The following is an 11,548-nucleotide window of genomic DNA, read 5'->3' as shown; positions in this document are numbered from 1 at the left end:
GGATGATCTTAAGAAAACTGTTAGTGACTTCCTCTCTAAAGTGGATGACCCAAAACTCAAGAATTCTGAGGTAAGAAATTTCCCTGACTGGAGCTGACAGATACCTAGTGTGAATAAGGAGTGTGGGGAATTGAGAAGGGGGAAGGACACTAAAGGAATAAAGCCTACTGCTCTCCTGTGTTTCCATTTCTTCCCTGATTCCTGGGAGTTTAACCCTAAAATCCACCTCTGCTGTGTGACTCTGAAGTCTTCTCCTCCCCACCTTTTTGGGCCTGTTGTGCTCACTTTTTGGAGAGAAGCCCTCTTGGTGAAGGAGGGGGCGTGGGAAGAGGGCTTGTTGGAAAAGCATCTGCCCAGCTCCACCCTTGTTTCATTTCTCTGCCACAGTTCCTAAAGTTTGTCCACCAGATCGGAGATGGGAGGGTATCGATCGAAGCTAATCAGGTGACCCACAGAGACCAAGATCAGGCAGAGCAATGGGCAGCTGAGTTTATACAGCAGCAGGTAGGAGCCCCAGCCTTACATGCTCTGAAGGAGGAGAGCTTCTTGCCTTAGTCTGGGAGCAAGGGAGAATGACAAGTCCAACTCTCAGCAATGCTCTACTAATGACTAGGCTGGGGGAGGTGAGGGAGGGGCTGTTTGGCCGCTCTTAGCAGAGTCTAGCCTGAAGCTGGGAAAGTACTTGGGCAGTGTTGAGTTTTCTCATCTCCCGTAACACCTGGGAGGAAGGGGATATCCAAAAGAACTCTTCTCCACTATATAGGCCATCGCTTATTGCTGATGGGGAGGAGGGGTCATCACAGACCCTCCTGTTATTTTGGGACGTGTCCTGAAGTTGCCAAATTTTAAAAAGAAAGGTGTGTTTCTGTTTTCAAACTCCCAGGGGGCATCCGATGCCTGGGTGGATCAATTTGCACGATCTGGGAACATGTCAACTCTTGATCCGGAATTTGAGCAGGCAAAGACTGCTGTGGAGGTAAAGCCGATGGAGGAGGAGGGCTGGGGTACCAACTGGGAGCCTGTGGTAGGGTTATCTCTCTCTCCTTTGTATTCTGTGAGGAGGGCTAGAAACATTTTAGAGGGTGTCCTCTGAGGTGTCTGTAGAGCTCAGTTTAAGGTTGGGGTACTGTAGTAACTTTCTGTTCTCCCTTCAGTCAGATGTGGACTTCTGGGACAAACTCCAGGCAGAATGGGAGGAGATGGCCAAGAGAGATGCAGAGGCTCACCCTTGGCTCTCTGATTATGAAGACCTCAGCTCGTCATCATATGACAAGGTAATAAGAGAACAGAGTCCCTCAGCCCTAGTGCTGTGATGGACTGCCTTGAGAAGACTGGCAGGGTGTCTGCCTTGCAGGTTGCCTTCACAAATCTCAAATGCTACTGGGATTCCTCCTTGCACTGATCTTTTGCACTTGCACCCTTGTCCCAGATCAGCTAGGGGTTAAATACTGTTTTCACTTGTGCTCATCTGCAGATGCTGTTTAGTTCTTGTTCAACACCAAATGCCAGTTGATGCTGAGTTTCTTTGCAATGAGTGCAAGTATTGCTGCCCCCTCCCTCTCCCCCCGCAAACTGATAGGGCCCACACCAGATATTTAGTCCCTGTTGCAACTTATTCCAAGCCCTGGTTTCTGGGAATTTTTCAGCAAGAGCAGGCAGGAAGAACCATTGTTCTCTCATCTGCTACAAACTAGCAGACAGGATGAGGCGCTGGCAGTTTGAGTGTTTCTAGTGTAGCAAGACTAGATTGTGCTGTGCTGTATTGTAGAGAGTGCTTATCTCCCTAAGCCTGTCTCCTAACATTAGCCTCTCTGTCTTCCCTGCTAGGGTTACCAGTTTGAGGAAGATAATCCCATGAGAGATCACCCAGATGCATTTGAAGAGGGGCGGAAGCGCTTGCAGGAAGGTGACCTCCCCAATGCTGTCTTACTCTTTGAGGCTGCAGTGCAACAGAAGCCAGATCATATGGAGGTGAGTGAGAGCAGAGATAACAGGCCTTGGCAAGGTGTCCTGCTACTTGGATCCTTCCCTTGTGAAGCATCAAAGTGTGTGTGGAAAACTCACTTCAGTGTTAGGAGCTGTGCAGGGTGTACAAAAACATTTCTAAGGCTCTGGCTGTGTAGCTGATGATGTATGTGAATCCCTAGGAGGGCTGGGGGCAAGGAGGCTTATGATCAAGGTCAGATACAAAAAGTGCAAAGGTTCTGGCCCAAAGCTGTGTAAAACCATAGGAGCACATGAGCCTGTGCATGGAGCCAGGACAAAGGGTTCTTATCTCTTAAGTTGCTTCTGTGGAAGTCTTTATTGGCACTGTAAGTTTGGAGATGCTTATGGCAGGTAACTGCTTTCAGTGTCTGAATTAAAGACTTATTCTGAGCAAGGGTCCTGGTTAGGTCTTCCATCTAGATGCCAGGAGAAGATGTAACCCAAAAGGATTGAGAGAGATGGCCTGGGTGTGTTCACAGCCTTTGTTTGAAGCTGTGGGACAGAGAATGATTTGTCTACTGAAGATAAGTTTCCAGCTCCTAATTCAGTGGAGACTTGTTTCCATAAAGCACTTCAGCTTCTGCAGGATGGATTGAGAAATGGCATATTCTGTGCACCTTTCTCCAGAGGTAGAGGATGTGGATATCCTCAGGAGGAAGAGGAAGAATGCAAATATACCCACGTTGTCTGTTTCTGGAGTGTGTGCTTCAAGGAGCCAGGGATGCTGAATTCTCAGTGTGTCTGATTCAAGCCCTGCTAATTGTATATGGTGTGAAATACCTAATTTGTTAATCCTGAGGCTTAGATGAGAGTGACCTCTGAACAGAGATTCTTGGCTTCTGGGAATACAGGCATCTAACTTTCTAGGGTACTGGGAGTAGGTGAAAAGGAAGCAGAGGTTGGAGATCTACTTTAGCTCTAAAGTGATCAAAAGGTGTTGCTAATTCTCCTTTAGAATTGTCTCTCTCTTCTCATAGGCAATGTGGGCTGCAGGGTGAGCATCATAGAGAGGCAGTTGAAATCTTAGGGGGAAAAATCTTGGGCAGTTCTGGCTAGCTGTTTTGAAAGCATTCTGAGTTATTCTACTGTGACTCTGCAGCAAGTGGAGGAGAAGTCAAGACTTCACAACTGATACAGTGATTGAATAGACTTGGAACAATTGCTCTGGAGGAAATGTCATGGTTGCTCTGGTCCAAATCACAACTTTACCCTGAATCTCAGTTCTTCTCCCCACAGAACACTATGCAGCTGTCACTGGTCAGCTCTTCAGTTGCAGCTAGCTGTATGGTGAAGCATTAGATATTTGAGAGAGTAGGTTGCCTCTTGTTTGTGGTGGCTTGTGCATTGTGTCTGGGTCTTTGCTAATGAAACAATTTCCTTCCTTGAGACAGTGGGTAATACATTTTGTGACCAATGTTAAAAAAAAAAAAAAAGGGTACTTCATGCTGACAGTCCCACCAACTATCTAGCCTATTTTTGAGCAAGGAGTGTGGTTATCAACGTAAAGTGAACAGGTACTTTGGATTTAGAGCCTTAGTTAAACATTCCCTATGTCAGCAGCCTGGAGATGGAAGTGGCTTTCATGTACTGGTGTCATGATGATTGAAGATTCAGTAAAATAACAGTGCTTCTGCTTTCAGGTCTGATGGTCAGCAATCCAAGATTATCAATTGCTAGTGGACCACTGCACAAGTATATAAACTGCCTACCTTGGGGGTCTCCTTATTACTAGAACTGCTGCTGTGCCATTTTGTTCTTAAGAAATAAGAGATCCGCTTTTCCCTCCTTCCTCTGCAGTTTGACCACACTTAGAAGTTCAAAGTGTTGATTCTGTGACTTGCAAGTGCAAAACTGCCAACAGTTGCTTTATGGTAATTCTCCAGGTAGACATTCACTTCTTTTCACTATAACAGCACCAGTTTTATTGGTCTTGAGGACCTATGTGCCATAAGTCTGTATGTCTTTCAAAAGAAACTTATATTGGTGGCTAATGTACACACTTGCATATATTTGGGCTCACTCTAAAATTGTATGGGATCTTATGGTGGATTTAATCTCTGTGGCTTATCAGCTGGTCTTTTTTTTTTTTTTCTGGGTGTGAAGAAGTCTGACTTTGTGCCTCTTTATCTTCTCCAGGCCTGGCAGTATTTGGGAACTACTCAAGCAGAGAATGAGCAGGAGCTTTTGGCAATCAGTGCCCTCAGACAGTGAGTGTTGCAGAAGAGCTTCTGAGCATGGCTTCTTGTCTAGTGCGTAGTGCCACAAGGCCCATAGGGCTAGCATGGTGTGCTCTGTCTTGATGGTGTTACCTCTTGTATCAGCGTGTCTCCCAGGCTGATTTAATAACTGTATTCACTTTTCTCTTTGACCTGCAGGTGCTTGGAACTGCAGCCTGGGAACCTCACAGCACTTATGGCTTTAGCAGTCAGCTTCACCAACGAGTCTTTGCAGAAGCAGGCTTGTGAGACCCTGCGCGATTGGCTACGCCATAAACCAGACTATGCCCACCTGTTGGAAAAGGAAGCGGAGGAGAGTGTCTCGGGGACAAACCTGGGGCCTTCCCAGCGTGTCCTAGGTTCCCTGCTGTCTGAGTGAGTTAGGGTTACAAATTTCAACCTTCAGCTGAAAGGCTTCTTGGAGGGTTGGGACTGGGAGGCAGGAGCAGAAGGGGAAGCCAGGGCCAGCTCTCCCCAGTACGCCAATATCCTTGTTCTGTGCTTTCCAGCTCTCTGTTCATGGAGGTGAAAGAGCTGTTCTTGGCAGCTGTGCGCAGCAACCCCTCGACTGTGGATCCTGATGTTCAGTGTGGCCTGGGTGTCCTTTTCAACCTTAGTGGCGAGTATGAGAAGGCTGTGGATTGCTTCAGTGCCGCACTCAGTGTGCGCCCCAATGTAAGAAAGGGCAGACTGTGGATGCTGGAGGTACTTGGAGGTTTATGGGTGAAGGTTTGGGTGGAGGTGCTGCTTGTATGAGAAGTACATTTTTGGAATGGAGGAATAAGACAGACACATGAGGAAGGAAAGGTTGGCTTGGAGCTTTAAAAAGATCTAGTTTATCTCAGCCCTTTCTCTCTGCCCCTTCTTCCAGGACCATCTTCTGTGGAACAAGCTCGGTGCCACCCTGGCCAATGGGAATCGGAGTGAGGAAGCTGTAGCTGCGTATCGTCGGGCACTGGAGCTCCAGCCAGGATACATCCGCTCTCGCTACAACTTGGGCATCAGTTGCATCAACTTAGGTGCCCACCGGTGAGCAGATCTGCTGTGACCCGTGAGTGTGTGTGTGTTTGTGGGAGAGAGACTGCAATAGGTTACTAGGGCAGTGCCGTGCTGCCTGCAGCCTTCCCTTGGCATAGGAGAGCAGAGTGAGGGTCTAGACTCTGCCCTGAGAACAAAGTGTCATGCAGATGCAGTTGGAGTATGGGCCATCTGCACTTCAGTTTCTGTTAAGAGGGGAAAAAGGAGATCCCTGCTAGTTCTGGAATGGGACAGGATGTGGTGAAGAGGAGGGAAGTGTTTTGGCGGGAAAGCCCATTAGAAGCAAATGGGGCAGGGAATGTGAGATGTATTATTTTCTCCAGTAAGCATATGTATGTTCTCCTGTTGACAGTGAGGCTGTGGAGCACTTCCTAGAGGCTTTGCACATGCAGCAGAAGAGCCGAGGTCCACGGGGGCAGCAAGGTGCTATGTCTGACAACATCTGGAGCACCCTCCGCATGGCCCTCTCCATGCTGGGGCAGAGTGACCTGTATGGGGCAGCTGATGCCCATGATCTTCCCACACTACTTCGGGCATTTGGCCTCCAACAGTGACTCCAGGATGGGCTCCCCTGTGAATGCAGGGTTGGCCCAGCCCAGCAGTGACCTTCCTTAGAGAGAAAATGTTCACTAGGGTTCACATGTATCTTTGCTCTGGTAGGGCAGATCATTGGCAACTGTTTTTTCAAGGACCTTCCACTGAAGTGTGCAACTTCCCCTGCCTGTCTGTTGTGGCCTGAGCATCTCTGAGCGGTTCACGTTCATCACCTCCATGACTGACTGACACTGCTGGTAGGCAGATGATCGAAGTGAGGAAGATGGCAACATCCAGCCCTCTTGCCAGACTGCATTTGCAGTAATGCCCAGCTTGGCTATGAGACCTTACAGTAGCCATTCTGGAGAGGCTACCTGCTGGATGTGTCTTAAGTGCAGGTTGCTTTGGTGGGGTGGGATTGCCATTTGGTGAGAGGGTGAAAAATTCAGGGTTTTAAAGCATGGTTCTCCCATGTATGTGCTTGCATGTGTGTATATGTGGGTTGCTAGGGAAAATGGGGGGCAGCAGTGCCCTCTCCTGGGTACTGGTAACTTAATGGTACAGCCAGGTGCTAGTTTCTCAGTGTCTCTTCATGAACCTTTTAAGAGCAGAGTATTGTATTTATGCTAGGGACACAGGTGGAGGCCCTTAGCATGTCAGGGTAAGAAGAGATTCCAGAGTTCAGACTTGAGGCAATGTGATAGGAATAAAAGTCTAAAATATAACCTCCTCTCCCAGAATATGATGGGGAAAGGGTCAAGTCTTAATTTTCACTTGATCTGTCATTATTTTCCTTTGTGCAGAAGTTCCCCATCTTGTTAATTATAAATATCTGTATATGATTCTATTGGGGAAAATGTTTTTTAATTGTAAAGTATTTTGTATAATAAAGGAAGGAGAATTAAAATTGCCAAAATGATGTTTTTCTCTGTGCCTCTGTTGGACCTGCATGCCGTGGGTAGTATAGATCTTTGGGGGTATAATTCTGCTGGTTTTCAAAAGATGGATCAGAGTCTTTCTGTTTCTGTCTCCCCTTTTGGCCCATTTTTTGTTTTATTGATAGCTCGTATGCAAATAAAGCTTAAAGGACCTCATTTTGCTGTAGCCTCAGACTTCGGTTCTGTGAGCCAGCAGAAGAGCTTCCCTGTGTCAAAAGCTCTCCTTTGCCTTGTTTAGGTTTAGAGGTCAGTGAAGCACTGTTCTTCACTTTCTTGCCATCTGCAGTGAGGGAAGTTGGGTTACATTTTATCACCTCTGAGGAACCTGACTGCTGCAGTGGTCAAGCCCAGGCACTTAGGCAGGGAGCACTTTCCCTTCTTGTTCCACCTGGCATCTGTTTCGTCATACTTTTACCTCACAGGCTTGTTTTTCTTTTGCTAGGAGAGAAAGTGTGTGCAGAGAATAGTTCTTGCTATATGTTTTCTGAGCTCTAGCCTCACCTGTGTCTCCCATCCAGCCCTGTGACACTGAAACCTGCCGGCGCTGCTCTGAAACTGCTGTAGTGCATGCAAAACAACTTGCTGCTTGTGCTGCCTAAAAGGAGGGGAACCACTTCTGTGTCCTGCTCACATGCTGCTCCTGGTCAGAGATGTGCCTTCTGGTCTTTACTGATCTCAATCCTTCTGTCAGATTCTTCTGCTTGGTATAAGAAAACATTAGTGTCTTTGCTGTTCCTCACCTGCTGCCCAGGTGTTCACCCTTCCCCAGTTCTCTGCTGTCTCTCTTGCCACTGATTTCCTTTGCCTCTTCGCTGCACCACATTCCTCTCTGTTCGCACTCCCATTATCACTGCTTGGCCTTCCCTTTTTCTCATTCTCAAGTGCCACTAATGCTTCTCCTCTCTCCTTGGCTTCCTAGTTGTCTCAATTTCCCCTGCAGTCTGGCTTAATCTCTTGACTTTGTGCTTGGTGTCCTTCCCTATCACACATCTCCTCCTGTCCCTGCAGCTAGTGTGGGCTGTCACCATTTGCTCTTTTTCCTTGTAAATAATTCTCACTTTTTTTCCCTTCCTCACACCTTATATTGTCTCACAGCATCTGTGCTACCTTTGCTAAGGCCAGATCTTCACCTAGACACTAGTCCCTATTTAGTCTCCCAGGGCCAAGTGAAGATTGAGCTGCTTCTGTCCAGACCATGTCTAACCTTGTCCTGTTAAGCATGGTCTTTGGAAACAGAGTGTTGGCGCAGGGAACAGCGGCTGGCAGATTGTATCTGCATTCTGGTTCACACCTTTTGCCTTCCCTCTGCAACCCTGTCTCTGGCCACCTCTGAAGCAGGCTTGCACTGGGGCTCTGTAAGTATCTTGATCCTGGTTTGTGTTTCCAGCCACATCTTCTGTTGCTGAGTCCTGTTTTACAGCAGGATTGGGTAGCAGGTACTGAATGTTTGAGTCACATAAAGGTAAGGTGGTGAGGGATGTTTGGAGGTCCCTAATCCAACCTCCTGCTCAAAACAGGCCTGTCTTGAATGCTAGATCAGGTAGCTGAGAGCCTTATAAATGCTCTGCGGTTTTCGCACTTTCTCTTATACTTCCCCCAACATACAGAAGAGTGATGGGGCTTATCACCATTGAAAGCATATAAGGGATCCCACCAGGTCCTTTTTTGTTCTTTACCAAATCCATGGCCATCACAGGACACATGCTGGATCTCTTGTAGCTGAGTGTGTGGTCAAAGGGGATGATTCAGTATATGATCTTCTACCCATGCTTCTTCCCATATTTCTGCTGTTATTTCTTTGGTGTTTTATTTATTTGCTGCTTAAGGCCCCAAAAAGTCTTAGAATCTCTTGGTATTGGCCTGACTCAACACCCAGCTGGGAGGTACCAGCAAATGAAAATTGGTGCTTAGAGATCCTTATACCTCTAGCCACAGTGCTCCTCTTAGCTTCCATACTCGTCAACAAGGTGGGTGTACTGCCATTGCATAGTCTGCTTTACCACTGCAGTTTCCTCATCTTGAGCTGCTGAGCCTCATTAAGATCCTGGGTTTTCTTGAGTTACAACCCCCTGATCTCTTGTTTTGTGTCCCAGGCTCCTACCTCTCTTGCCTGTGTGTGCTTAAGTCCTTCCATTTGGGAAGGGGCTCAGACCAATCCTTCTCTAGAGGAACGGTCTAGGGGTGGTGGCCCGAAGTGGATGTTCACAGAGGGAGTGTAAGGGCAAGCATATAGTGGGTGTCCTGGTTATTAGCTGGGACAGAGCTGGGTTTCTTTAGTAGATAGGGTGGTGGTGTGTTTTTCTTTCAGCCTGGGATTTGTTATGAGAGGAACACTGATAACATACCAGTGATTTCACTTTTGTTGCTGGAGGTGAAGGGCTTCATGTTTTGTTAGTCTACAAGCGCAAGATCAAAGGGGGTGAGGAATATTTAATAAGCTAAATTGGTGTTTGGATATGCTAATGAAATATGCCATATCATATAATGTCATGTCCAGTATATTAGTGAGGGTCTCTTCTTTTGGCTCTCTCTGACTTTTGCTTGGGCTCTAGTTTTTCTGGGATTGCAGTTGCAGTTCAGAATTGTTGCTCCTCTGGGATTGTTATCTGGGAAAGGACCAGGCTTGGTTGGTGGGTGGTGAGCAATTGTATTGTGTATCACTTATTTGCATATTTTATTACTATTATTATAATTACTGTTATAATATCAGTATTATTTTAAGTTTTATTTCAATTATTAAATTGTTCTTATCTCAACCTAATGAGTCTCCTTATCCTTGCCCCTCAGTTCTCTCCCCTGTGCCCTGAGTGAATGGCTGTGTTGGCTGCTGGCCAAGGGCTAGCCCAGTGAAAGTGTCACGGTGGGTACTCTCATATTCTCCAGGAATCTGCTGCTTTGAAGACTGCCTGACCTGGAGGTTGCATCATTATGTTTGTTTAATAGCCTTTAATGAATTTATTCTCTGCCTGCATCTTGTTGGTTTTTAAACCAAGTGGTGCTTTTGACATCTACTGTGTCTTATGGATGCGCAGAAGAACTGTGTTTAGATATCCAAAGTATTTTTGTTTGTTTTAAACTTGCTACCTCTTCTTTTGTGGTCTCTTACTTCTGGTACCGTGAGACATAGCAAGTTGTATGGTTGTAACACAGTCCACATCTCCCCAGGGAGAGCCCTTTCCCCACCTCTGTGCCCCATGCTTCTTGGTCTTCTTTATTTTTACTCTATTATTGCCAGTGTTTCCTTCATGCCCTAGCCTGCCCTGGAGTCATGACCACAAACACCATGCCTCTTCCTCCTCCTCTGTGTCAGCCCCTGATGCTCAGAAATCTTTTGGTGGGCAAGAGGAAGGAGTGCTGCTGAGGAAGGACTGAAAGCAGCACGGCAGCTCTCCCACCTGCAGCAGTGAAGCAGCAACAGGGCCAGGCCAGCAAGACGGATGGCTTTGTCAGAGCAGACGCAGACTTTAGCGGCTTCTCCGTATGATAGTCCCTTGTTCACATGGAGGTGCAATTCCTGCTCCCACAAAGGGAAAGAAGAGAAACCTTTCACTGGACACCATTAGGCTTAGTACGGCAAAGCGTTGTTTGATGTTTTCTGATGCTTTTGGATGCCTGATTTGTGACGTATGAAACCTGAAAATTCGGTAACTGTCCATGACTTTAGGAAGAGTTGTAGGTGCAGAGATCCCCTGAAAATCTGATGCCGCATGGGTAGGGTTTTTGAAACTTTTCAATTTCTCTATTGCATTTCTTGAGCAGAAGTGACACCTAGTGTTGAGTAGAGGGCAGGTCGGTGCCTGTCACACTTGCTTGGACCAAGCCACTAAAGGGTTTAGGAGCACAACCTGCTAATAAAAAAACCGGGAGGGACAAAGTGTTGGATGCATTTTCTGAACGTGCAGCTTTTGTGAGCTGAAGAGGCTTTCCCAGCCAACGTGGTGCTGTGAAGCTAGGATGTTTTGAGGGTCTGTGACGTTATTTCCCCCCCTCCAGTACTAAGCATCTAATTAGTCTGGGCTTTTGTCTTTGTGGAGTCCAGCCTGGCAACCACACCATGGAAACTCATTTGCACATTTCTTAAACATGGGGACAGAAAGCAACCCAGTTGAGTTTCTGACATTTTGAACTAAAACGATTATTCACAGACAGTCTGTGACCTCTTCCTTTATCTGAGAAGGGGAAACTTTGGGAAGGAAGTAATAGTTGGAAAAACTCTTCCCTTTCCTTTCTGGCTTCTGTGTCTTGTCAAGTGGGACTTAAAATGCTTTTGTCAGTCTGTATTTGCTGTGCTTCTCTTTCCAGCATATCCTTTTGTGGAACCCTCTCCCAGTGCTGGGAGTGGGTACAGAACACTCATCTAACAGGCTGCTATCATCCTCTTTTAGTCTTCACTGAAAAAGTAGTGTTGTTCAGCCCATTTCACTGGGCAATGGCAAGTGGGGAGTGCAGCAAACACAGTGGCAAACCAAGAAGGAAGAAAAAAAGAGGAGTTTGTGGAAGATACATGCTAGACAAAAAGGAAGGCATCTTTTTTCCCCCTCAAGAGTTTGGCAGTGAATGCAGTGGGATTGAGTGTACCCTCAGCAATTTTGCCAATGACACCAAGCTGTGTGGTGCGGTTGACACGCTGGAGGGACGGGATGCCATCCAGAGGGACCTTGACAGGCTTGAGAGGTGGGCCGGTGCTAACCTCATGAAGTTCAACAAGGCCAAGTGCAAGGTCCTGCACCTGGGTCAGGGAAACCCCAAGCACAAATACAGGCTGGGTGATGAGTGGCTTGAGACAAGCTCCGACGAGAAGGACTTGGGGAGTGGTGGTGGATGAGAAGCTGAACA

General features: G+C 47.0%; 1 protein-coding gene across 1 annotated transcript in view; it reads left to right on the top strand.

Moving 5' to 3' along the window:
• PEX5 (peroxisomal biogenesis factor 5) overlaps positions 1–6,213 on the top strand; it is a gene marked incomplete at its 5' end in the record, with an annotated part of 9,754 nt that extends 3,541 nt beyond the window's left edge. The window contains 10 exons of the mRNA XM_010172549.2: positions 1–70; positions 388–504; positions 884–976; positions 1,155–1,274; positions 1,828–1,971; positions 4,123–4,193; positions 4,362–4,577; positions 4,712–4,877; positions 5,074–5,231; positions 5,593–6,213. The exon at positions 1–70 is cut by the window's left edge and continues 20 nt beyond it. Coding sequence (XP_010170851.1) covers positions 1–70; positions 388–504; positions 884–976; positions 1,155–1,274; positions 1,828–1,971; positions 4,123–4,193; positions 4,362–4,577; positions 4,712–4,877; positions 5,074–5,231; positions 5,593–5,794 — 1,357 coding nt within the window. The remainder of the gene's footprint in view (positions 71–387; positions 505–883; positions 977–1,154; positions 1,275–1,827; positions 1,972–4,122; positions 4,194–4,361; positions 4,578–4,711; positions 4,878–5,073; positions 5,232–5,592) is intronic.
• Positions 6,214–11,548: the final 5,335 nt, after the last annotated feature.

This window comes from Antrostomus carolinensis, unplaced genomic scaffold (assembly GCF_000700745.2).
Source record: "Antrostomus carolinensis isolate BGI_N321 unplaced genomic scaffold, ASM70074v2 scaffold7667, whole genome shotgun sequence".
Lineage (NCBI taxonomy): Eukaryota > Metazoa > Chordata > Aves > Caprimulgiformes > Caprimulgidae > Antrostomus > Antrostomus carolinensis.
This window is presented reverse-complemented; position numbering and strand designations above follow the sequence as displayed.